At 37.0% G+C, this 27852-nt stretch overlaps 1 protein-coding gene across 1 annotated transcript; it reads left to right on the forward strand.

The window, feature by feature from the left end:
* Window positions 1-3528: 3528 nt before the first annotated feature.
* Window positions 3529-27852, forward strand: ITM2B (integral membrane protein 2B). Its single transcript, XM_053564061.1, has 6 exons — window positions 3529-3861; window positions 20349-20477; window positions 22234-22440; window positions 24363-24473; window positions 25195-25345; window positions 27102-27852. The coding sequence occupies exons 1-6, from the start codon at window positions 3745-3747 to the stop codon at window positions 27185-27187; spliced, it is 801 nt and encodes a 266-aa protein (XP_053420036.1). The 5' UTR covers window positions 3529-3744; the 3' UTR covers window positions 27188-27852.

Below are 27852 nucleotides of genomic sequence, written 5' to 3' on the forward strand. Positions count from 1 at the left end.
TTATTGTGATGCTTTACTAAGAACAATGTGTTCCACTTCCATCCTTTGCCCTTTTTTAATGAGATAGTTGTTTTCTTCTTGTTGAGTTTTGAGTTCTTTGTGTAATTTACATTTGGGTCTTTTATAAGGAATGTGTTTTGCAAATATTTTCTCACAGTCTGTGGCTTGTTTTCTTATTCTTTAGATTTCACTTTCTTTTTTGATTTGTATTTCTCATCTTTTCTCTTTCTTGTCTCTCTTACACCAGTGTGGAACATATCCAGTCTTTTCATAATCAAACAAAACAAAATAAAACTCTTAAATGTCACATTCAAATCAAAAGAGATCTGTATTCATTGTTAAGACAACTCCTAAAGCGTTTGGGGATATTATAGACTGAGATTTCAGGGGAAAAAAATTCATTTAGCTAGTTCATCAAGCAAAATGACAATTTTTTTTTTTTTTTAATTTGGCCGGGGCTGGGTTTGAACCCGCCACCTCCGGCATACGGGACCGGCGCCCTATCCGCTGAGCCACAGGCGCCGCCCATGACAATTTTTTTAAAATTAAATTAAAAAAATTGAAAAGCATATATGATATTGAGGTAGGAAGTTGGTAAGAAATATAAATTTTGGAGGTAAGAAATTCAGAAATGACAATGGATACATCAACTTATAGAAAAGAGAGAAAGATAGTGCTGAAGTCTTTGAAGAGAGAAATGGAAGCCTTCACCTTTAGTCTAGAAGAAACACTTTATGAAAGTTGAGAGAAAGCCTCAAGATGCCTAGCCAAAGCCATACATTGAGTTAAGAGGGTAGGCATTAGGAGAAATTTTCAAAGGGAATATTCAGTGATGTTTCCCCAAGGACCCTATATGTACAAAAAATGTTTTCCAATCATTCCTTTAAGCCTCAAGAAATTTATCTGAAGATGAAAGACTTGCTTCCTTGAGAGAATAGAGATGTAAAGAATCAAAAGAAAAAAAAAAAAAAAAAAACCAGGCTGGGCATCCACATCTAATCCCAACACTCTGGGAGGCTGAGGCAGATGGATCACCTGACTTCAAGAGTTTGAGACCAGCCTGAGCAAGAGTGAGACCCCATTTCTACTAAAAATAGAAAAACTAGCCGGTCATTGTGGGGGGCACTTGCAGTCCCATCTACTCAGGACACTGAGGCAGAGGATTGCTCAAGCCCAGGAGTCTGATGTTGCTACGAGCTACGATGCCAAGGCACTCTATCCAGGGCACAGAGTGAGACTCTGTCTCATGAAAAAAGAAAAACAACAACAAAAAATTTCCCTGTCCATGCATCTCACATAAATCTCAAAGATTCTAGAAGTGAGTTTCCCAATTCCATTTTGTCATCCCGCCCTTCCTGATAAGTAGAAAAGCAAACTTGGATTCTGGTGCTATGTTGAGCTATAGGATCACATTCTTCTTGCTCTCTCAAAAATCAACATGAAAAGAGAGAACAAAGGTCTTTTCAGACTTCCTTTGTATTTGGAAGTTAATGGTAACTTATGACTGTGTTTTTAACTTTGTTGAGTGTGGACTCTCTTCCTCCCCCACTCCTCAGTTTTCAGGGTCAACGGGTAACCTTTTATAAATCACCAGACTGGATTTGCTATATTTGGTCTTGATCCAGCTTCTTTATTATCCCTGCCATGGTGCACTACACAGTTCTGTAGACACACCAGATAAAATGGAGAAACAAAACCAGGACCTCATTCCCAGATTGTTTGCCAACTGATTTTAAACTGTTGCTCACTGCTAGTAGACAAAATAATGAATGGTCTTCTATTTATGAACCTTCTAAAATAGAAATCCTGGGGCAAGAGATTATTTCTGGTTCTGTCAACTTCATTTGTTCTTCCTTTGCCTCAGCTTCCTAGTCTGTTTAATAGTGTTGTTCAGGAAGAATTTTGTTTTCTTTTTTCTCTAATTGTATCGCAGAATGCTTTGAGTATATTTCCATCATTTCACCCTAACACAGAAAGAAGTAAGAAGGATATATGTACAATCATTTATAATCCTCCAGATCTTGCTCCCAGAATTTCTTAGTCTGTAATTATACTGTTTCAGGAAATTTATGAAACTGAGGAACTGGGGGCAATAGATAACTTTGAGGAATTAGATTCAGTTTCTACTATCAAATATCAGTTCATAGAGTCAACATCACAGAATTGATGACTGGCCAAGTGAGCAGGGAACTTAAATCACTTCCTTCAGGGGTTATACTGCCAAAACCCACCAGAACTGGAGCCCAACTCTTCCCACTCTCAATTGAACACTTACTCCATTTTGACTGGAATTTTGGAATACCCAGGATGTTCCTAAAATATGTGATCTGACATTTGGGGATCTTGGGCTATTTCTCAGGGTTTTATGGTCTCACAATCAATGGAGACTCTAAGATACTCGGTCCTTGAGCAAAGTCAAATCCTTAAGGACCTCACACTCAACCTACTTTCTTCAGAGTTGACCCAGGGCAGACCTGACATAGCTGTAACATTCTAGAGCACACCCACACCTGGTTTAACCATGATGAAATGGGGTGGGAGAAGACACAAGCTCTACTGCATATCCAAGGGGCCATCTGTGGACACAGTAACAAATCCAGTAACAGTATCCTCTAAAATGTCTTCAAAATATGAGAATTTTGCTTTATCCTTAAGTGATCAATTTTCATTTTGAAGAAAAGTAAGGACTTGCCTTGAATCACAAATCAGCCCAGTGTGCATGTGGTTTTGTTCCAAGTGCGCACAAGAGTGGAACATTTTGTTTTATGAGTGTGATATGTTTGAAAGGCGCCTGTGGCTCAGTCGATAAGCCCCATATACCGAGGGTGGCGGGTTCAGACCCAGCCCCGGCCAAACTGCAACCAAAAAATAGCCAGGCGTTGTGGCGGGCGCCTGTAGTCCCAGCTACTTGGGAGGCTGAGGCAAGAGAATCGCTTAAGCCCAGGAGTTGGAGGTTACTGTGAGCTGTGTGAGGCCACAGCACTCTACCGAGGGCCATAGAGACTCTGTCTCTACAAAAAAAAAAATCTGGCTTCCTGGCCTGGGACTAGGCAGACAGGCACTGAACTCCCGAGAGGGAGAAGAAGACAAGGCAAGTCTGAGTCAGGTAAACGCCCGTGGGTGAGGTTCGCGGATGATAAAGTCAAATGACAAGGACGGACAGAGCAGGCGCTCTACAGGTCGGTTCCCTAATAAGTGAGAAAAAGGAGATGTGGACGCACAAAAATTCCACCGCGGCGGGGCAGCTGGCAAGAAAGAGGCGATTTGCTGCTGCCAGTGGTTAATCCGTCGTACGCTGTGAATCCAGGAAAGTTCACCCGATTTTGCTGCAAAACTGCTAGGCCGGGTGGTAAAATGGTAGGGGTAGAATTCAGAACTGGAAAATCCAGGCGGCCCAGTGGGAAGACCCGCCCTCACCCAGGCTCCGCCCTCTCTCGCTGGGTCCAGTCCGAGCCCGACCTGGGGGCAAGGGCAGGGTCCCGCGCAGCGCCCCGCCTCGTCCCGCCCTCCGGCCCCGCCCCGTCCCGGGAGTGAGCGAGCCGTCTCCGCCCTCGCGCCGGAGCTGCGAGGCTGCGAGAGCGCTGCCGCAGTATCCGCGTCTGCCCGCGCCGAGCCGCCCGAACCTGCTCTGTCCTCCAGAGCCGCGCCCGGACCCCGGCCGTAGAGGCTGCAAATAGCAGCCGGGAGCCCGCAGCCCGCGCCCCGAGCCCGCCGCTGCCCTCAGAGGGCGCCCCAGGCCGCGCCATGGTGAAGGTGACGTTCAACTCGGCTCTGGCCCAGAAGGAGGCCAAAAAGGACGAGCCCAAGAGCGGCGAGGAGGCGCTCATCATCCCCCCCGACGCCGTCGCGGTGGACTGCAAGGTCCGAGCCCGGGGAGGTCGGGGAAGCGGGGGTGCCGGGCCCGGCCGGGGCGAGCCTCGCGGGCCGAGCGCCTTTGTGCACCTGGGTGGCGGGGCGCTGGGCAGGAGCTGCGGGGAGAGGCTCCCCGAGAGAGCTGAGCGCTCCCCTTTCTCGTGGAGCGCAGCTGCTGCTTCGTAAGGAAGTGCGTGTGCAGGAAGCGGTGCCTAACGCGGGGTCGGGGGCTTGGGAGGCCTGGACAGTCGAGAGTTGGAGCATTGTGCCGAGTTTCCTGTCATTTGTGCAGTCCAGGAAATGTGCGTGGGGCCAGGACTTGGTTCGTCCGACCTGGGGACCGGCAGCGACAGGCAAAACCACCACCGAGTTTGGCACTTCCTTTCCCAGTGTAAATAATGTACCTAAAATGGCTGACATCATCACAAGCCTAAACCTCTGTTGTTTCCTACTTTCGTTTCTAGGCTGAAGTGCTGCACTTGGACTAAGTCCAACAACTGTAAGCGTCTTCATTTTAAAAGCATTTGTTTCCTTTACCCGTTTTCCAAGGCGTTTTGGTAGTGGCAGGTCAACTTCACCGTGGGGTCTGGAGAGGGGGCGAGGTGACAGTCTTATTGTAGCAGGTTCTAACTGTTCATTTTATAATTAAAACAAACATTCCTAGTACAGATCAGTAATTACTGTTTGTATGTTAGTGTAAAACCAACAGTTGGCTTTTTAATTATAAAATCTTTGTGAGGACGCCTTTTGCTAAGTGAAACAAAACACAAGAAGTTTTGCCCTAATGTCCCTAATAAAATCATCCTTCATTTTACAAAATCCCTCTTTAAAAGCCCTAAGTAAAAATCAAGAGTGACTTTTTAGTGGCTTACAGTAATATTCATTTAAATATGAGTATAATTGTCTCAAGTTAAAATAGAAAGCCCAGAGGCTCTTAGTACCAGATCCTCTTTGGCTGCAAAAATTAGAAATGAACTGTAGAAGTTATGGTTGCTTAGTTTATTTTTTTGTTACCACTTTGGAAGACCTAGTATCAGTAGGATAAATTTAGTTTTAACTTAAACAAAGAAAGTCGTTGTGTGCCAGGAATGAGTAAGAAGAGTTTTTATGTGGTCTAATGAAAATTATTACTGAAAAGCAGGCCACTAATACACTATAAAAGGTTCCAGAACAATAATGTTAATTGAACATGTCTGCACTTATTTTCCGGAAATGTTCTAGTTAGAAAACGTCAAGGGTTGATATTTAAATGACTGCCTAGTCTTGAAATAGGAACAGTGAACTGATTCCCTAGGTTTTGAGTTTGGTATTGGTATTGTTTTCCTGAACCCATTGCAAACAGTCCTGGTCTTAAAAGAAAATGTTTGGAATGCACACGCAAAAATTCCAGTAGCAAATTATTATCTTAGCTCTTTGTTTATCTAATATTTAGTGTATCTAAAACAGACTGATAGTCAAGTACCCAGTCGCAATAAAATCTCAAATGTATATAGTCTGAATGCTATTATATGTATTTTTTAAAATTCTGTAAACAATAATAACTCCTCCCATTAAAAAAAAAAAGCACCAGATGATGTCAGTTCAGACTTGCTTTCTCTGTTCCGCTGTACTGAAGGAAATTTGAAACTCTAGATAAAAATCAGAATTAAATTTCCTGAGCACCTTTAAATCTGATTTTTGAGAATTTTTGTCATTTCTGAAATGGTGTCCCTGTGTTCATATTATCACAATAGGTTCATATTTAAATTTTGTGGTCATAGCTGCCATAAAAAGTAATCATTCAGATTACTATCATTCTATGCTTTGTTTTCCGCTTCTCATGTTTTCAGATCCCTCTACTGGGACTAAACAGTGAGGGCCAGAGTCAGCTCCCCTTTGTAACCACACAGCAATCAGGGGTGTGTTGGTAGATACAAAATGATTATTTTTTTTTTCCAGCTATATGGTAAAAGACTTGGTTTCTTCAGTGGGTGGGTGACAAAATATTTCTCTACATTAAAAGTAAATCCTTATAGTCATTTAACGGGTAAAGGGAAACTTTACTTAATGACAGACATTTGTGAAAGAACTTCTGATCTCTTCATCTTAGAGCTTGGGCAGTGATTACATAATGTTCTCTGGCTCCTTAGGGGTGACTGGGTGGCAGCCACCTTGTCTGACTGCTGCGGCTGGGAACAGAATCAGCCTTAGTGTGTTTTGCCTACGGCATTTCCTTTGCCTGGTAGGTTCAAACCAAGGATCAAACCAAGCTGGTTAATGGCCCAGAACTCCTGAACAAGAATTTTTAATGCATTTAACCCTTCTAGACCCCACTATCCCATAGACCAGTGTTTTTCAAAATGTGCTCTTAAGGACTACCTGCTCAGGTATCATCTGGACTTCTGCTTTCAAAATGCTGTAATTAAAAATGCTGAAATTCTATCTTAGGTCACAAGAATTCTGATTACTCTAGTTAGCTGGCTTATATAATATGCTTTCCAGTACTTTTACATTGCTCCTTGCTGTTTTTCTCTTTGCAGGGTAAAAACTCTGTGGAAGCAATTCCATTGCCCCATTTTTTGATCTTCTCAGTAGCTATAATACCAACAACTGTTTCTATTGATCATATTATCTCAGCTAGCTTGCTATATTTAGTTCTTTTCCTCCATTTTCTCCCTTAATTATTATTTTCACCTTCCTCTTCTTGTCCAAATAGGTACAAAGCTCTTAGAGGCACAGACATAGCAAAGAGTAGGCTCTGTTTCATATAACAAAAGTGAATTTGAAGTGATACATTTTATGTTACAGGCAGCCATTCATTCATTTATTTGTATCCCTAACTTTGAAGCTTGGAAAATGGTTGGATATGTGCAAATATTGAAGAAAATACCTAAAGTACTGAATCAGAAGTCCCAATTTTGTCATTATATAATATAACTGCTTGATCTTGGGCTTAAATTTTTAATTTTCCTGTCTGTAAGATGAGAGGGTAAGACCAGATGGTCTGTAGGGACTCTTCCAGTTTTAAAGTTCTATGAAGGTGCTAGCATTGCATAATTCTATTTGGCAGGAATTAAATTGGTTTAATTTTGAAAAATACTATGTCCTTGCTGTAACCGACCATTCCTTTTCTTTCTTTTAATGTTTAACATGGTACATTCTTCCTACATAGTAAGTAGCAATGGGTCAAAAAGAAAGGACGTTGACAGAGGTATTACATAATACAGCAGATTTTCATGTTCATTTACCTCACTGGAGAACAGTGAAGTTGTTAGCAACTCTTCTTGTTGCAATGCCTGCTTATGAAACCCCTTTTCCAGTAGCAGGCCTCCAAAAAGCTTGTTCGCTTCACAGATATCTCCACAAGCTGTTTGCTGATAAGTAGTGCTTCCTCTTTACCCCATTTTGTAGATTCTCCTAAAAGAGAGAAAAGTAAAGTATATAGAAGAGAAAATGGGGCAAGAAGGGAGAGACAGTGACGGACTAACCCAGTAAGTTCTGAGTTACTCATCACAAAATAACTATTTGGACCTTAATTCTTTACACTTTCTGATTTTTTCTATCTGCACAATCAGGACTGAAGGGTTTAGGAATTTAGCGATTTGTATTATGGTGTTGGTTGTTATTTTTTGTGCTCCTTGTGGAGAGGTAGGGAGGAGGGATGTAAAATGCGGGGCTTGACATTTGCTGAAATGGGTTGATCTTTAGAGAAGATCATCTCTTAGTTATGTAATTTAATGTTCACAAACACTGGCCAGTATAAATTGTATAGTCATAACTTTTTGATTCTCCTTGACAATATTGATACCAGAAGTGAGAGTTTGGTGCTAGAAAAGAAATGAATTGCCTGTGTGCATCCCAAATCTCTTGGCAGGACCTCCTGTGTACGCCACCATTGATATATATCCCTGACTGGGCTTCACTGGTGGGCAAGGTTGCAGGTTGTACAGTTAGAGGACAAATTCCCTGTAACAGAGGCAAGTGTATTATATGTGGCATAATAATAAGCCTGTAAGACTTCATGGAATTTGATTTTGCCATGTAAGAAGTTTATGTGAATAGAAGTATTTTTTTAACTATAAATACCCCCTGAACACATTTATGGGACAGGCCTATTTTCAATATGATTTAGAATTTAACTTCTAAGGTAAATTGCTAAAACTTGACTTGCATATAAATGTATGTAGGAAAATGTACCGAGTAGTTATTGTAGAACATTTTACTTCTCTTCATTTTATTTATGCCACATAACTTAAATATCTGGAATATCTATTTAAAAGCCACATTCTTTTTCCTTCTTTTTTTTTCACATTCTTTTTCTTAAAGGACATTCTACTTTCTGAATTCATCTTTCAATTCAAGCTTCTTAAACATCTTTGGGTACCATAGTGTCTGTAAAAAAAAACTGTCTTTTCGAATAGGACATCAATGAATTTATCCTCTTAAGCCCTTTGGCAAGTGTGACGAAAGACTAAAGGAGAAGGACTTCAGGATATTCCCACAGGAGGACTTCAGGCCGTAACTTCTCTACTTAAGTATATGATAATATTTAAAATTATTCTACATAAAAACCAAAACATTGCACTGTTAATTGAGTCACTTAGATCATCACTGCACCATCCAAAAGAAGAGACCCATTTGGGAAAATGATTTTGAGAGCTATTCTATCTAGATCTGCATTTGCAGTTTCTAATCTTTCATTTTGTAACTTTCTCCTTCAATTCACTTTTTCTTTGCTTTTATTTTAGTACTAGGACTTACAATTTCCCCAGCCCTTCCATGTTACCTAGGACAGTGGTAGGTATATTATGTAGAGTTGGCAAACTCAGTGCCTCCTGGGCCCAAGCAAATGAGTTGGTGAAGCTGGGCATTTTGCATGTTAAACAAATTAGAATATTCTTGATTTTCACTTTTTTTAAAAATGGGTCCAGTATTGCTCAACCCTCCGATTTTTAAAAGCAAGCTAGAAATAAGGATTTTTATTTAGATTCAGAAGAGAATGTTAGCCCCAAACACTGAAGGCCTGGTCTCCTTTAAAGTGGAAAGCAGGTCTGGCAAACTATGGCCCAGGGGTTCAAATATGGCCTGTTGCCTGTTTGTCTATGTCCCATGAGGTTATGGCTTTTATACTTTTAAATGATGGGGGGGGGGGGATTAAAATAATCTTTCTCCTTTGTTAGCTAATATCTAAATGAAGTAGTGTCTAAGGAGGTTTGCAATTCAGGAAGCAACACTGAGAACTCAGGCCATGTAATCATATTTCAGTGTTTAAATTTTGCCTCAACCACTGGAATTACTTCAGCTTCTTTGTGTGTCTGTCTGTATGTCAGCAAAATGGGGACTATAATAATCTATAATGAGGTTAGCACAATGCCCAAAATTAGAATCAGTAGATACTAGTTTCTATTATTATCACAGTTCTACTTTTTTCCTCTTATCATCCTTGTTTTAGGATGTTAATTCTTATGTTATTATTACTGGTTATCCCTACCTCATATATCAGTTGCATAATAATACTGTTGGTACTTTTTATCTGGCAAGGTATTCTGATAAAGATTCATTCCTGAAACATTAAAAACCCTTAGGATTCAGTAACTATTTATTTTCATTTAATAATGTATATTTCTCTGGTATGTAAAGGTGTCAATCAAATTTAAACATTTTAATTTTGTGTTGTACCAAAGTAATACTTAGTTTTAAAAGGCAAGTAGTCCTGCCCTATCTCAGAGGGAGCACACTTTTTGAAAATTGTAGTATCATTGTATACTGTAAAATGCACAAATCTTGAGGTATAATTAATTTTTTTTTTTATTGTTGGGGATTCATTGATGGTACAAAGAACCAGAGGGGTATAATTAATTTTTAAATGTATACACCTGAACTCTAATGCCCAATCAAGGCAGAATAGCCATCAACTCAGAAAGTTACCCCATGTCCTTTTTACAATTTGTCCTGTCTTTAGAGGCAACTGCTATTCTACTTTCTGTCTCCATAGGTTAATTTGAAGCGAACACAGTCATTCTTTAGCTTCTTCTGGTCTTTTATTACCGGGTCAGCCATTACACCGTATTCTGCATTTGTGAAATTGGAAACAGGTTTTGGAGAGTAGAGCACGGCGTGGATTTTAGTCTCATTGATCCCCTGGCATCCTTGTGCTGGAAACAACCTTCTCTGCCATACCCGCCGATCTTAACTTTACGTTTCTCTACATCAAAATGTTTGCATCTAAACATTTTGATCTCAAAACTTGGTCAGCATCCCAAAGAGCTTTTGTTTAATATAGATTATATAAGTGGTATTAGAAATTAAAACAAAATATATACTTAATAATAATAAACCTGTAACATGTTAACATAAATAACATTTTTATGAATAATTTAATTGTCCAAACCAAAAGATTTAAGAGGACTGCAAGTAACATTGTGTTCCACATTTGCAATGCTTTTTACTGAACAGCTTAGTAAAAGACCACTGGGTTCTCCTACCAGTTTCTGTATTCAGTCTGTTGTGATACCTCACATTTAGCTTCTGGAAAACCCTACTGTATATTAGAGAATGAAAGTGATAAAAACGTTAGTTTTATTATGAAAATAGTTTGACCTTGGGGACCCCCAGAAAGGGCGTTCCTGGACCACATTTGGAGAACTTCTGCTCTAAATACTTGATTATGCTGCTGTTTCATGTTTTATTTTTCTGTGTTTTAATTTTTGCAGTTCTAAGTATTACCTGTTGGTAATGTCCTAGTGGAAGGTAAATGAATATTTAGCTTTTTCTGTATGTTTACACACTACGCACATCATCTGTTCTTCCTGTATAGTTATAGCAGTTTCTGATTGAACTGATATTCAGTACTTTTATTATGATTACATAAACATTATGTATGTGTGAGTAATGTAGTATACTTTTCTTTTACTTCCTTTCTTGTAAAAACCTGTATTTTCCCCGGATTTGATTGTGTCTCTTGGTGCAGGAGGGGAGGTTGCCTTTAATTTTCTATAGATTTATCACTAATTTATGCTCAGACCCTGACATATAATGCCTTGCTGTGTCTTCAGACTCACCAGGTAACTTAATCAGGTCTCATATTTTTCTTAGAGATTTCCCACCTTTCAGTCACCAGTCTTCCAGGCTGATTGCACCCAGGCACGTGGCTGTATAGATGTCCTGGGAGTATGATCATCCTGGACTTGCTTTTGCCTCCGTCCGGGTTGGATCTGCAAGCTTTATGAATCTGAAGAAAAAGGGCCTATGATAAAATTTTTTTACAGCCTTGCATGTCTGAGAATATCTTATCCTCACACTTAATTCATGCTCATAATTTATCTAGGTACAAAATTTTAGGATAGGATTGTTTTCTTTCAGTATTTTGATGCAGTTGCAGTCTGATGCCATTCTGATTCCTGGGGTTTTTGTTTTGTTTTTGCTTTGCTTTTGTGGGGAGTGTTCTCTAGATCCTTGAAATTTCCTCTCATGCCGTGGGATTCTTTTAATGCTTTCAGCATTCACAATTTTTATTGACTTGATTTTTTGCTGTCATTCATTTCCATTCTCTGGCTTAATGTATGTCTGTCATTTTACTATCATTTGAGCTTTCAGGAGGAAGTAAAGATAAACTTAACTGGAAATCAGTACTAGGACTTCAACTAGGCTATCTTGATAGCTTTTGAAAGATTTATTAAATTTTTCCTTTTACATTCAAAATGGGCTTAATGATAATAATGCATAATAATGAGAACCATCTGAATTATTATGAGTACTAGTTTAAGATCAGGCAGGATAGCCTAGAAAGCTAAGATGAGGCATCCTCTGATCTCCCTCTTCAGAGTTCCAAGTCCCCTTCAAGACTAACTCACTGCCAACTTCATGCTTTCATTTGGTAGTTTTGGTACTCTAACTTTACTTAGATTTCATTTTTATAATTAATATCTTGCTTTTTCATTTATTTTGAAATGCTTTTGTGCTGGTGTGTCTTGAGTTATTTTCCTTTATTGTTTTGCTTCCTGTATATATTATTTTAATACTTTTTGCTACTATCATTTGTAATTTGATGGACAATAAAGTCTTATTAATTTTGCCAACATATTAAAAGTAACAGTACTATCATTGAAATAGTTGACACACGTATGAGAGTATTGTCCAAGTATGGCATGGTATCACTTTATTTATTTTGGAGGCCAAAGTTATTTTGCCTAAGCTATTTAGTCACATGGTTGACCTAATAGCTCCAATGTTCTTCCTCCCTTAAGACACATACAGAGTCAGATGATACTCAGGCCTTGTTAACTCTGTTATATTACACAAATCATTTCACTTAACTTTTCTGGGCCTCATTATAGTTATCTGTAAAATATATTAGACTGGAGGGCTTTTCATGGTACTTCCATAGATCTTTTTTTCTCAGCACTGTTCTGATCACATATTAAGCACTTACTACATGGCCAGACACTATAGCAGGCATTTATAAATTACTGAGCGCCCCCAACTTTCAAGAAGCACTTAGCGTAGCTAGGGCAGACCAACCAGTTATGTAAATCAAATTAATCACAACCTACTTAAATGTCTATTTCTGCCTTCACAAGAAAACTGTGCCCCTAGATGTAAGAGCAAAGATGGTGGTGAAGGAGCATGACCAGATGATCATCCTGCCGAGCGTTTACTGTACGTGCATCAGTCGTAGGCGGCAGAGCACACAGGGTCAGGCTCCCCCCGCCACACATACGCACACACCTGTTTGCTGTAGAGAGAAATAGTCCTCATCTCCAGAATTATTTTTTTCTAGTAGTCATTTGGTTTAGCTTTCAAAATCCTGAACTGTGATGGAAGTTATCTGTAACTATCCATATTTAAGTTATTTTATACTTCTCAGGAGAATGCACTTGGAATTTTTTTTACCAAGAATTCTGCATTTTAAATAGAATCATCAATATTTGAATATGAATGTATAATAATTATCTTGTTGAATGACACTAAATCCAACACTTGTGTAAAAGTGAGTCCAGTACAGTTTGCTGCTTTTTCTCTAATCTCGACAATTCATTTTGTAATGAATTTTATGTAAGAGCATTTCTCATACTTGAAGTTTTTAGGAAGACAGTTAATAGTCTTCCTGGGAACAATAAGAACTCATGACTCAGACGTAATAGAGGAAATGTATCTTCACCAGTTTATCCCTGATAAATGCTTTTTCTAACAATAAATAACATTTGTATTTTAATGCTATTTATAAACATCTGCCTATTTGTGCTAGTCTAGGCTTTTTTTTTGCTTTCCCAATGTCTTTTAACTCACCATGTAGAAAAAACAATAGTGAACGTTAGGTTGTCCTGTATTAATATTTTACCTTGCTCTGGATACTGTGCTTGACCCTGATGATACAAGTTACTGTGTTATGAGTCAGCCCTCAGTGCATTTACAGCCTGCCTGATTTTTTTTTAAGTTCTGACCTGTTTTTCTTTAACCTAGGCCTGTGCTAATTTTATATGATGCTAATTTCATAGACTTCTCAGTTCTCATAATAGTTACATTGTTATACATTGGCTTTACTATTTTAATTTATTTTTCTTGTGTTGTTGCTTATATATTGTAAGATTTGTGGACAAAAAAAGTATGTTAATGATAAATCTGTTTTGTAGACATTGTAATTTTGAGATTAAGTTCTCTTGCTTTTCCAAATACAGAATAAAGTGATAACTTTATTAACCATAATGTGTTGATATAATTTCTGATCTGACTTTAAATACTAATTTAACTCTACTAAATGAAATCCCATATTGATAAAAGGTCGGAAGTCTTTGTAAAATATAGCAACCTACAAATATAAACAGCTTTCTGTTTCCATCTGTGTCATGCCAGTCACTTGGAAAACTTCCTTTTTATGTATCCAACATAACATTTTCCATGTGGACTTTATCACCACAGTTAAGATAGTAGTAATCTTATTTGAAAAGGCAAATTAAGAACCAAGATTTAGGGGCGGCACCTGCAGCTCAGTGGTTAGGGCGCTGGCTACATATACCGAGCATATACCAAGGCTGGCGGCTCTAACCCGGCCAGGGGCCAATTAAAACAACAATGACAACTGCAACAACAACAAAAAAGTAGCCGGGTGTTGTGGCGGGCGCCTATAGTCCCAGCTACTTGGGAGGCTGAGGTAGGAGAATCACTTAAGCCTAAGAGTTTGAGGTTGCTGTGAGCTGTGATGTCATGGCACTCTACTGGGAGTCTCTGTCTTCTGAAAAAAAAAAAAAAAAGAACCAAGATTTAGATACTGATTTAAGTGAATAAGAGAAAATGCAAACAAACGTTTGGAGATTGTTAATGTCTTGGCCAGAGATTTTGTATTTTACATACAGCAGATATGTTTGGTAATTGATGCTATTAATAATAAAGGGGTCACCAGATCACCTCTTTTTTGATGTTTCCATACTGGGAAAAGAAACCTAACGTACAGCCAGGTAAACAGAACACGTATTGGTCTCTAAAACCCAGAACTCTGAGCACTTCCTATGAGCAGGTAGTCTAGATGGTTTTATATAATTAGGTTCTCAGAAGGAAGCATATCCAGTCATACAGAGCTGGAAATGAAGATAAGGGTTCAAAACCAAGCAACATTGTAGCAAAAGAGTTTGATTTGCTTGGCTTTCAAGTAGGGAAAATAATGCTGAGAAAGGAATTGAAAATATTACAACATTGATGGGAAATCCATTTTTGAAAAATTGTGAATCAAATTAAATGTCAGCAACTAATTCTGTATTTTGGGAAACTTTACCCAGGCCAAACAACACAGCTGGCCGGTGCACCCCCATGTATGTTTTAAAATGTACATGTTTCTGAGTAATCTACTTCTGAAGGTTTAGTAACTGAGGATATTTTGAGTTAATTAAATTGTATTTTTCCCCCATATTTCTTTTCTTGGTTCTTTTTTGGTACTGTATACATTTTTGTTTTTTGAGATAGACTCTCACTCTGTCCCCTGGGCTAGAGTGCAAGGCTAACTCATAGCTCAGTGTAACCTCGAACTTCTGGGGTCAGGTGATCCTCCTGCTTCAGCTTCTTGAGTAACTGGGACTATAGGCACGCACCACCATACCTGGCTAATTTTTGTATATTGGTAGAGATGGGGTCTCCCTCTTGCTTCTGGCCTCAAGCAGTCCTCCCACCTCAGCCTCCTAGAATGCTAGGATTATAGATAGGCAAGTTCTTATACCTTAGAGGTATATTTCCATTTAGTATCCTGGTGCCTACAGTATTGATGTTGCATTTGCCATAATAATGCAAAATAGTATATCTGAAAGCTTTGAAAAATGTCTCTCAACAGCTTCAGTCATCCTTTAAAGAGGGTTCAAATAGAAGTGCCTGAGGAGGTGAAGTGAGTTTGAGAACAAAATAAAAATGATATGAAAAACCAATACATTTAGGTTTATAATTGAAGCACATTTACTGAAGCCTCTTAAACAGCTGATTGAGATGACCTAATTTTTAACTTAATTGAAGTACCAGAATAGAATTTACCCTTCATTTTGTTTAATATGGACTTGGTTAAGTAAGTTTACTTTATTGTCTGATAGTGAGGTTTATTTGAACAAGAAATTAGTACTGTGCTGGAGTGAGAATGTGTTTGGAAGTCATGTCTTTTCTATACCTATTGAGATGAGGTTCTAGGCCAGCCTGTGCTTCAGTGTCGTTTATGAACTGGGCTAAAAACTTGAGGTTTAGGAAGATTAATGCGATGATAATGGTACAGCACCTGAGGGAGTTCTGTTATCTTACAAGCACAATTTAAGGTGCACCACTTTTATTGCAATACAAGGTAAGGAAATGTCTCAGTAGCTTGTTTTAAACTAGGCCAGGTAAAGTTATGTAACCTAGAGAAGAAGCTCTTATTATTTTTTTTAATTCTTTTTAATTATAAAATATCTCAAACACCCAAAAATATAGAGAACCTGTGATATATTTTACATGTTTTTGAGGTCAGATACTTATAGGTGGTATTGTATGTCTTGTGTACCTTCCCCGTTTTGGGTGTCAGCAATCACGTTTCTTAGATTTGTCTACAAATCAACAGGGCTAGTTGATTATATGAATCTATAATACTTTATTCTTAATGGACATTTAGGTTATAAATTTTCTGTTACTGACAATTATTCAGTAAGCATTATTGGATATATTTCTTTGTGCTTGTGTACAAAAGTTTATCTAGGGTTATATATCTGACGAAGGAATTGCTGAGTCATAAAACATATGTATGTTTAATTTTATTAGATAGTGCCAAGTTGTTCTCCAAAATAATTGTACCAACCTGTCAGCTGCATCAGAGTTCTCAAGTTCCCTTTGTTCCATACTATCTCCAGCCCTTACTGCTTTTGGACATTTTTTTTAAACCTGGTATATTTGTTTCCTACCTTTCATATTGGAATCATATACAATAAAAACTTAACTCTTTTTGTGTATGCAGTTTGATTGAACATATGGTAATTACATGAGGTTGTGTAACCACCTTGATCATGAAGGTATGAAGCAGTTCTATCACCCTAAAAAGTTTCCTCATGCCTCTTTCTCATCAATTTCTCCTTCCCCAGCCTGAGGCCTGCTTTTCTGTCATGGTTTTGTCTCTTGCAGAATTTCATAAAAAAGGAATTCTACAGTAAGTAGTCTTTGTGCTGGTCGTCTTTCAGTGAGCATGTTTTTGAGATTCAGTTCTGCCTGTGTTTTGTTCCTTGTTATTCCTATTTCACGTATGAACGTACCACAATATATCCATTTGTCAGTTGATAGATATTTCAGTTATTTCTAGTTTGGGGTAATTATATGAATAATGATGCTATGAATATTCATGTATAAATCTTTGACTCAGTTGATTTTTGATTATTGCTCTTTAGCAATCTTGCTGAATTCTAGTTTGAATAATTTGACTTTCTCAGATTTTCTGTATAGAACATTTATAAATAATAATAGTTTTGCTTCCTTTTTTCTAATCTTCATACCTAATCTTGTTCTTGTCATTTGTATACTAAGATCTCTAGTATAATGTTGAGACAGTCAACAACTAACATTGATTGTTCACTCAACTTTAATGTTTCACAGTTAAGTATAAGGTTTGGTATAGGTTTTTGATCATTAGCCTTACTGATGTTAAAGAATTTCACCTCCTGCAAAGAGATTTTATCATGAAAGTAAGTTGAATTTTGTCAAATGCATTTTTTGTATATTTTGAGATGGTCATGAGGTTTTCTTCTTAAATCTTACATATGTGGCTTTCTACAGTAAGACTTACTCTTTCTAGTGTTAAAATGTAATCATTTTTAAACACTTTTAATACATTTCTTAGATTAAAACATTTTAATTTTGAATATAATTTCTTCCCCGTGACTGACTGTATTATGGGACATTATTTGTCATACATTAATTCTTGCCCATAAATTGCTCAAGGTATGAGCCATGTCTTAATCACATTTGAGTTTCCCACAGGATCTAGCACAGTACGTTGCAAATAATAAACCTTGACTAAATATTGAACTCTGGGCTACTGTTGTTTGCTAAATAGCCACAGTTTTGTTTTATAAATTATATTTCTTTTCCCCCTCCCTATTATGCTGGCTCTTATAACTTCTGTGAATCTTAAAAATCTAAATATTTGAGCCTTTCTTTTTTAATACCTAAGTTTCATTCACGCATCACATATTTTAGTGCTAAGTGCCACACTAGATCTAGAACTACCAGTAATGCAAAATGAATATAAATGGTTGCTTACAAGAACCTTACAGCCTAGTAGAAAGAGCTAAGATCTATCTGTGACTTGTTTTAATGCAAGTTAGAAAGTGATCCATAGAATTTTTAGAAAAAAAGCAAAGATTAGACAGACTTTGAAGACTTGATAGCTCATTTATGGAATTTATGGTGTATAGACTTCGGGCTTATAATTTGGCTATTCAAAGACTTATTTCCCAGTTCTTAAGCCATGTTTCTCATTGTTGAGGCTCTGAATAAATGACCTATGGCTAAGTGAAGTATTTTATAAGTTAAGTTCTTCAAGAAAATGAAAATTTTTTCTTTTATTATAATCTTGAGAAGTAATTTTTAAATGAACGTGAGAGGGAAACTCCGCAGCTTGGTTTATGAAGTTCCTTTGTGGTCGGCCCTGACTGCTTCTCCGCCCTCATCCCTTGTACCATTCCCCACCATGTTGGGCACTTCAGCTGTACTGCAGGTGGCCCTTGGAAATGTCATGCATTGTGGTGCCGTTATTTTATCCATTCTTTGCCTTACATGTAATTTCCTTTAACTCTGTATTCTGTGTGGGTAATGAGTATTTGTCCTTTAAAATTCCTGTTAAGTATTTTCTCCCTGGGGAAGGCTTCCTAAAGCTCATGCCTTGTATGCACTCTGCATAAAGCCCGTATTAAATTAAAGCCCGTATCATATTTATGTTCTCTTTGTACATTTATCTGTTTTCCAGACTGACCCAACCAGTCTCTTGGCAAAAGATATATTTTCAGGGCCTACCATAACTCTTGGCACATAGCATACATTTATAATCTATTCTCAGAATGATAGTTTGTTGGATAGTTAAAAATGATATATCAAACGGCCTGGAAGCTTGTTATTTATTTGACAGTTGGGGCTGTGTAATCTTTCACAGGTGTCTACCCATGCTCTCTGGCTATTCATTTACGTACTGTTGGAAGACAGAGCCTGCCAACGGGGTGGGTGTGTGCGCACATTTAGCTGTCTCAGCAGCTGATACCAAATGTTGGAAATGACTATTTCCATCTGTCATTTTCATTCCTCCTACCCGTCTTCCACCCTAAAATTAATTATGCTAGGAACAATTTCTTAATCTCCTTAGATATTTGTTAGACAAGGGCTGAAGCAAAAGGTGTATATTTTATCACCCAAGTTTCATAATACCATATGATTCCATGGAATTCTTGTAACTTTTCACAGATGGGATATCTTACATGGCTTGATCAATTCTTCCAGACTTATTCTCATTACAGATTACTTCCTTCCAGGGAGGGCACTCATATTATACAATACAGGGTGTCCATAAAGTTTGTGTGTAATTTACAGTGTAAAACTATTATAAATTGCACGCGAACTTTATGGACACCCTGTATATTGACAAGTACAAAGCACAGTGTGGCACTCTCACACGGTTTGATCCAGTCCTTAAACAGTGTTTGGTTGTTCAGCCTTAAATTCCATGTTTAAAAACTCAACCTAGGAGCACACTGTCTACTGTCAGGTTGTTCTCTGTTGCTTTGACATCAGGGATTGGACTTTCCCCAGTGGTATCAAGTTAAAATTCCTCTTAGCATTGAAAACATAACTTTTGCTTTCATTCCTGACTGAAACATGGGTTTCAGTCATACCCATGTTTTTGGTCTAAGACTTCTCCTGGTTTTGTGTGTCATTCTTATATCCTATTATTATAGGTTTAGAATAGCTGTACTTTCACCCTTAAGCTACCCTACATTAAGTTTTCCATCTCAAGGATCTACAACACCTTTTATTATAATAGTTTCAAGCCAGTTGAAGCCTTTCTTTTGCTCTCTGTACTGTCTCTTGAGCTACTAGTTATATAGTCACCTTTGCTTGCTTAGCCCTGTGCACATGAACTTGGGTACAAATAAGAAATTAGCTGTAACTCTGAAGTGACAGAGTGATGGAGCAGAAGGGCACAGGGAAGGAGTTATGAATGTCATGACCCCAAATGATGTTGTTACTTTCTTAAGGGGATCAAAATCAAAATTCTATGACAATTGTATGCCAGTTTTATATTTCTTGACTCTTTATAAGTAAGTTTTTATTATTGAATCTCATCTCATTTTTCCCACTATTCCCATCTTAAAAAGAAAGTGAAGAACGTTGTTAAACTGAGATTTAGGGTAGGGCAGTGAAATTGATAGGATGACTTTTAGGCATGTAACTTTGTCCTTTTTCAAAACATTCTAATGGCTTAAAGAATTTTAGTATATTATTTGTTCCATCCCTTCTTACTTTCCTGTTACTTCTTCTTATGGATTGTTCAGAATGGCTTTATAACTGGTTTGAAATAAAAATTACCTTTAGCAGACTAACCCATTATTTTATAAATGATCCAATAAAGAGATGTCCTGAATTTGTAATCATGAGGCTCAGCATCACGATATTATATGAAAAGTTGTGTTGTAATCTTCTCTGACTTTTTAAATGTTAGGTGTTACCAAAATTTATACATGGAAAATGGAAATGATGGCATGTGCCAGTGCTTGAGACATGGTTAGCAGGTGAACTGTTAAGAGTTAGAAGTAGGCAGAACTTTGCTTAGGGACCAGTGTCGAAGCCTAAGAGCTGTTGTGATGAGCCTTGATGCTACCACTGAATCATTCTTGGGTTGATTTTGATCAGACTCCTTTGGTCTTTCTGTCTTCATTTATTAAAATTATAAACCTTAAGGTTTCCATTCCTGAGCGTTCTATGATTCTGATAATGACTGATAGGATAGATTATGACTATCTGTCTTTTTCCTATTTTAGGACCCAGATGATGTGGTACCAGTTGGCCAAAGAAGAGCCTGGTGTTGGTGCATGTGCTTCGGACTAGCGTTTATGCTTGCTGGTGTCATTCTAGGAGGAGCATACCTATACAAATATTTTGCACTTCAGGTAAGTGGAAAATACTTTTTCATCCTTGACTTTTTTTTCTTTCCTTCATGTGTATTATAAAATTGTTCTAACTTGCTCTAAGTTTGAACTCTTTGTCTATGGCCTTTACCCAGAGTGGTGGTCCTGTTTTAAAGCTGTGCTTAAAAATCTTTCCATCATGTTTGCCAGCTGATTAAGCTCGCAGTCACTAAAAGGGAGAGTAGCATTGTCTTCAAATGCATTCGCCACAAATGTCGTCATGTTGATAGGCTATAACTTCATAGCCAGTTTGGGCTGCCCTATTATGGCCTTTTGTTCTTGGGCCCAGAGTTCACTGAAACTACCTCTTCCCTAGGCATTGGTTTCTCTAAAGAATGGGCTAAGCTCAGCAGAAATGTTGAAATTAACATAGGGTGAAAGTTCTTCGTAACTGGAGAGTGTTTAATAGTAATCCAGTGGGTGAAGGCATAGATTTTTCATCAGATAATTATGACTTATCATCTGTTTTTGTGATATATTTCTCTCGGCAGTAATTCAGTAGTTTTGTTTTCTCCTTAAGGAATCTTAAGGGGGAAATTGCTTTAAAGCTTTTTGTATATATGGAGTATTTTAACATTTCAAAAGCTGGAGAAACAGTTGGTAACTAGACCTACTAAAATAATTTAAATAACTAATTTTGGAGGATCCGGCCAGGAATGTATAAATTTCATGTTCATTTCTATGTTATTCAAGATAATGTTGATAGGTATTACTAAATGCTAATTATCTTTTTAAGTACAGTTTTTATGAGAAATATTTATGATATAGAAAAAATTAATTTTAATTCTATTGTCCAGAGATAACATTTGGTACCTTAACAGTTTGTTATATACCCCTAATCTTTATTGTGTGTGTATATACACTTTTATTTTTACAAAAATGACATAATATTATAAAGATTTGCTGTAATCTAATATTTTCCACTTAATTGTGACGTAGTTTAAGGAAAAATCAGAATTACCTGTATGCATGTAGAAATTACAGAGAACTGGGTGGCGCCTGTGGCTCAGTGAGTAGGGCGCCGGCCCCATATGCCGAGGGTGGCGGGTTCAAACCCAGCCCCAGCCAAACTGCAACAAAAGAATAGCCGGGCGTTGTGGCGGGCTCCTGTAGTCCCAGCTGCTCCGGAGGCTTAGGCAAGAGAATCACGTAAGCCCAAGAGTTAGAGGTTGCTGTGAGCCGTGTGACGCCACGGCACTCTACCCGAGGGCGACAGTGAGACTGTCTCTACAAAAAAAAAAAAAGAAAGAAAAGAAATTACAGAGAACTTATCCCTTTTTTGGCTAATAAAAGAAGAATCATTTAATCAGTGGAGCACATCAAAAGTTTATAAAGTATATTCTTTCAGAAAAATATTGCTAGTTCCTGAGCATACTCTTTTATTTAAAAAAAGAAAAATGCCAACAGGCAGAAGTAGGCTTGTGTGTTTCTTCATATTGTCACACAATGACAATATGAAGATGATGGATAATTGCTTTTATTTTCTATTTTTATCAACCATAAAACGTAAAAGGGAAATCAGCTGCTTTTCTCCTTCCACAGCCGATTTTTAATAGTACTTCAAAACCTGATCTTAAGAATGTGTTAACTGTGTAATTAAACTGTCTGACTTGTCATCTAAAAGTAAGAGTTTGCAAGCAAAATGCTATTTAGAAAGAGGTGGCAGCTTAAGTAATGCTTACATTTAAAAAACTGTCTCATGCTGAATTGCTGAAATGAGTGTTTAAACTCTCTCCAGCCGGATGACGTGTACTACTGTGGGATAAAGTACATCAAAGATGATGTCATCTTAAATGAGCCTTCTGCAGATGCCCCAGCTGCACGCTACCAGACAATTGAAGAAAACATTAAGATCTTTGAAGAAGATGAGGTTGAATTCATCAGCGTGCCCGTGCCAGAGTTTGCAGATAGTGATCCTGCCAACATCGTTCATGACTTTAACAAGGTGAGAGCCATGTGTCCAGAATTGTTAAAAAGAATGCAGGTTCTTTAATTTATGCTTTTTGTAGTTTTAATTTCAATATTTGCTTATTCTTTTTAGAGTTTAAAACCAAACTTAGGTTTCTCTACCCTACAAGACAAACTGTCAACATTGGTGGGCTCTGCTTTTTTTGAACAGACTCCTAGCGACCTGGCCTTCTGTCATCTCTTTATTCCTTTCTTCCCCTGGCCTTGTCTGCTCTTGCAGCCCACCTCAGAGCTATTCCTCCTTTGCTGGCAAATTATTGTTATTTCTTATATGCTCCCATGTTTTCTTAGATAAGAGGTAATTTGTGTTCTCATTTTTGGTAGCATTTTTAGAAATAATTTTATTAATCTGTTTTTCTTTTTACTTATTTAGTTTTTTTTTTTAATGCAAACTTTTACTCTGAGCATTTTTTTTTTTTTTTAATTTCAGATTAACGTGAGGGTACAGTTAGGTTACAGCGTTTGCATTTGTTAGGTAGAGTCCCTGGGATCATTTCTGTAGTTCATTAATCTGTTTTTAAGTTCTCATTCATTCCACATTTCCCCTCAGCTTTTTGAACACTTTCGGCAATGCAGTAAAGTTGAAGTGAACAACCAAAATTTTCTACCAGTTTCCAAAATTTTGCCATATGTGCTTTCTCTTTTTCTCTCATTTGACACTTAACTCCTAAATACTTACGCTGTTATCTCTTAAGAATGAGGATGTTCTCCTGCATAACTACAACATCTTTATTACATGTAAGAAATTAACATAATAGAGTACAGTGGTCTCTCACTTACTTGTGTGAGAAAAATTTTAAGGAACCTAGTGGATAGATACTTAAAACCATAAATAGTACTGAACCCTACATATAACCATACATACACTGCCTTCCTTTTCATACATGTTTATGATAAAGTTTAATTTATAAATTAGGCACAGGGAGAGATTAATAATAACTAATAATAAAATACAATAGTTATCATAGTATATTGTAATAAAAGTTAGGTTACTGTGGTTTCTCAAAATATCTTATTATAATAAATTCACCTTTTTTCAGCCTGTGAGTAACTGAAACCCACAAAGCAAAACTGAAGGTGAAGGGGAAAGTACTATACTATTTATTACCTAGTTTCCTAGTAATTCTTGTCCAATGAATTTTTTTTTTTCCAAATCAAGATTTAGAGATTCAGAAGTTCACATATTACTTGTAGTTTTTAATATCTCTATAAGGTTGCTATTTGCAACACTCAAACATACTACTAAAGTTAGCTTTACAAACATTTCATGCCCAATAAATATTTATAAACCAGTGTGAAAAATTACTTTTTGTGTTCAAGGTAATAAACTTTATCCAAAACAAATAGTAAATGAGACCTAACACTTTCTGAGCTCATAGAAATTTAAGTGTTAAACATGGTTTCGTTTAAGTTAGTCCTCAAAATCATCTTGTGAGACCATCTTCCTCAACCAGGTTTCTCATCTGCACCATTGAACTTAAAAGCATTAACATGACTATTTTTCCAGTTCGCTAAGAATGATAGTTGCCTTCTGGATGTGTAGGAGAAAAGTTAATCTTTACATACAATAGATAGATGCCTTAGAGGGCATTTGGGCTTATAAGTGAGGGAACTAAATCTCTTAATCGGATGATACGTATTTGCAGTTAATTGTAATAGGTATTGTTATTACTTAATATGGACTGAAGCCCCAGATAAGCATTTTATTTACTAGTAGCAGTAATTTTATCTCTTGTTTCTACTTCCATCCCTAGCCAACAAAACTTTGATTTGTTGAATGCAAGTGATTTACACATTCTAGAGCCAATCCATTTAAATAGTACACATTATTGTTAAATATCTAATTACTGCCTATCTTAAAAAAATTAATCTAACTAAAATTTGTCTTTTTCTTCCCAGAAACTCACAGCATATTTAGATCTTAATTTGGATAAGTGCTATGTGATTCCTCTGAACACTTCCATTGTTATGCCACCCAGAAACCTACTGGAGTTACTTATTAACATCAAGGTATAAAAATGTTTAATATTTTTGATTAACAAAACTATTACAGTGCCTTGGAATTCTCAGTTGAGAAATTAGCCCTAGTAGAGCCCATTTTACTAGAATATAGCTAAGAATTTTACAAAGAGGAACTAAGATTAATGGTTTTTAGTTTTGTTCTTTTCTTGTTTTTTGAGACAGAGTCCCACTATGCCGTCCTTGGTAGAGTGCTGTGGCATCACAGCAACCTCAAACTTAAGTAATTCTCTTGCCTCAGCCTCCCAGTAGCTGGGACTATAGGCACCCGCCACAATGGCTGGCTATTCTTTTGTTATTGTTGTCGTTGTTTAGCGGGCCCTAGCCGGGGTGGAACCTACCAGCCCCCATGCATGTGGCCCATCCCCTAACCACTGAGCTACCGGTGCCAAGCCAGTTTTGTTCTTTCTTTTTTTTTTTTTAATGTTTTATATTTTGAAGTTAAGGTATAATTATAAAATTATGTTTAAGTCTTCTAAAGAGCCAGTGAGTAAATATCAGCTAAGTATTTAATTTTGATGACATAGACAACATTTAAACAAAGAGGCATTCTGGTCTTCCAATAAAACTCTACTTATAAAGACAGATGGTGGGGAATTTTCAACCCCTGTTAATTAATACTATATTCTTTAAGAATTTTGTTGACAAATTTTTGTAGTCTGCTAAATGTATGTTCTGAGATGTTCATGTAGTCTTTTCTTTCTGAATGTAGGCTGGAACCTATTTGCCTCAGTCATATCTGATTCATGAGCACATGGTTATTACTGATCGCATTGAAAACGTTGATCACCTGGGTTTCTTTATTTATCGACTGTGTCATGACAAGGAAACTTACAAACTCCAACGCAAAGAAACTATTAAAGGTAAGACTTTTCTAATGTTCAAGTGTTGGCAGAAAAGTTTATTATGTTAAACTAGATTTAGATGAAGCCTCGTCCTTATTACCAATACGCTTGCCATGAGTAAGAAAATAAAATTATATTGCTATATAATCTCAGATTTCGGTAGAATCATCTTAATTCTAAATCCACTCTTTTTAGGTAGAGGAAAGTCAATGTGAAATGTCATTACCTCAAAATGCTGATCCCTGACTTTGCAAATGGTCACCCTGCCCAACTTCCTAGCCTGCCAGATTCAGCCATATTGGAAGGGTTCTTATTATGCAGCTGGGGTCTCAAGACCAGTCTTGAGCTGTATCATCAGGGATCTAGAGCCTAAGCAGGCAGTTTGCCTTTTGGGTCACATTGAGGATAATCACTGTCAGGTTAGTTAGAAAAGAATTTGGGTGAGGAATTCAGAGCATTGATATAATTAATGTTATAGCTTTGCCAAATCACCTAAACTTTTTTTTCTCACCTGAAAAATGAGGATAATACTATCTCCCCATTTCCTTTGAAGATCATTGTAAAAATAAAGTGAAAGTACATGAAGCAGCTGTAGAAAGTAAGAAGTGCTATTAAAATATACTGGTGTGATTTCTTTGAAATCATGTCACACAGTAAAAGTGCTTTCTTGGCTTTTTCTTAGTGTTTTTAATTTCTTTTTTTTTTTTAATTTCAGGTTAATGTCAGGGTACAAACAACCACAGGATTTGAATTTGCTAGGCACATTCTGTCTTGTAGTTCTGTCCTGCTCCCCCAAAGTGTGCCATACACCCTTCTATTGTGCCCATTCAGTGGGAGCACCCCAAATCCCCACTCCCCTCTCCAGCCCTCCCTCCTTCTTCCTCCCCCCAACTTGAATTGAAATGAGTTTTTCTCTTGTATGGGCGTGCATTAATTTGTCTACTGGCTTCATATTAGTATTAAATACATTGGATTCTTGCTTTTCCATTCTGTGATACTTTACTAAGAAGAATGTGTTTCAACTCCATCCAGGTTAATACAAAAGCTATAAAGTCACCTTTTTATGGCTGAATAGTATTCCGTGGTATACCACAGCTTGTTAATCTGTTCTTGAGTTAATGGGCACTTAGTTGTTTCCACATCGTGGCAATTACAAATTGAGCTGCGACAAACAATCTAGTGGACATGTCTTTATGATAAAATTTTATTTTCCTTCTGGGTAGATAGATGCCTAGTAGTGTGATTGTGTGGTCAAGTGGGAGAGCAAATCTGAGTTCTTTGAGGATTCTCTCTTCCATAGAGGCTGTGTTAGTTTACAGTTAACATTTTTAATAATATTCTTCTTTGACCTCAGGCTAAGGAGTCCTTACATTTGATTCCTTACATTTAAGGAATGTAATCAAGTCCTACTTGATTCCTTACATTTTAAAATTCTCCTGGTGTATAATATTTTTTTTTTAAGTCAGACCAGTATGCAATGAGATTTATTACCATTTTTAGTGCACTTCTGAGTTTCTACAAAGACACACCTGGTCATGCAAATACCACAAGTTCATAAATTTGTAAGCAATTTATATCACATCATTATTATTATTGCTCTGATCTAAGATACTTAATTAAAAGAGAGAAAAAGTTTTTTCTTTGATGTGACAAAAGTTTATGGAGTAAAAGAATGAAATACCATATATGCCTATATAATAACTATTAAGTATATGTGAATATCTATTACTAAAGAACCAAAACTTAAAAAAAAAACCTTTTTCCTCTCCAACAGGTATTCAGAAACGTGAAGCCAGCGATTGTATCACAATTCGGCATTTTGAAAACAAATTTGCTGTGGAAACTCTCATTTGTTCTTGAAGAGTCAAGGAAAACATTATGGAGAAAAATTTAATACCGTAGCATAAATAACCCCACCCTTTGTATTTTGTGCAGTGATTATTTTTTAAGATCTTCCATGTAAGTAGCAAACAGGGCTTCACTATCTTTTCATCTCATTAATTCAATTAAAACCATTACCTTAAAAAAAGAAATCTTTTCTTCTTTTCCAAGTGTGGTGTCTTTTCTGTTTGAGTTAGTAAGTATATGAAGTCATTGACAATAGTACACTTCACCTTAGATCTTAGGTTTTAGGAAGAATTAAATTTCTTTAAATCATTTATCTGGATCTTTATGTTTTAATTACGCATTTTCAAGAGAAGGGGTTATCTAAAGAATAATCATTTTTATAACCATATGTAAAAATGGACCACAGTGACTTATTTGTAGCTGTTAGTTGCCCTGCTACCTAGTTTGTTAGAGCATTTGAGCACATACTTTAATTTTCCTCTAATTAAAACGTGTAGTATTTTCAATGTCAAATTTAACTACTTACAGTATGATTTCCACTTTTATGTTTAAATATCCTAGACACCTGCTGTAATAATATTTTAGAAAATGTTTGGAATTTAAGAAATAAGTTGTGTTACTAATTTGTATAACCCATATCTGTGCAATGGAATATAAATATCACAAAGTTGTTTGAC

Source organism: Nycticebus coucang, chromosome 15 (genome assembly GCF_027406575.1).
Source record: "Nycticebus coucang isolate mNycCou1 chromosome 15, mNycCou1.pri, whole genome shotgun sequence".
NCBI lineage: Eukaryota > Metazoa > Chordata > Mammalia > Primates > Lorisidae > Nycticebus > Nycticebus coucang.

What these genes read in the sequence shown, in the direction of transcription:
- ITM2B (XM_053564061.1), top strand. Translation starts at nt 3,745, where the DNA reads ATGGTGAAGGTGACGTTCAACTCGGCTCTGGCCCAGAAGGAGGCCAAA. An exon ending in TCGTTCATGACTTTAACAAG is followed by an intron (nt 22,441 to 24,362) that starts GTGAGAGCCATG and finishes TTTTCTTCCCAG; the next exon opens with AAACTCACAGCATATTTAGA. An exon ending in ACGCAAAGAAACTATTAAAG is followed by an intron (nt 25,346 to 27,101) that starts GTAAGACTTTTC and finishes CCTCTCCAACAG; the next exon opens with GTATTCAGAAACGTGAAGCC.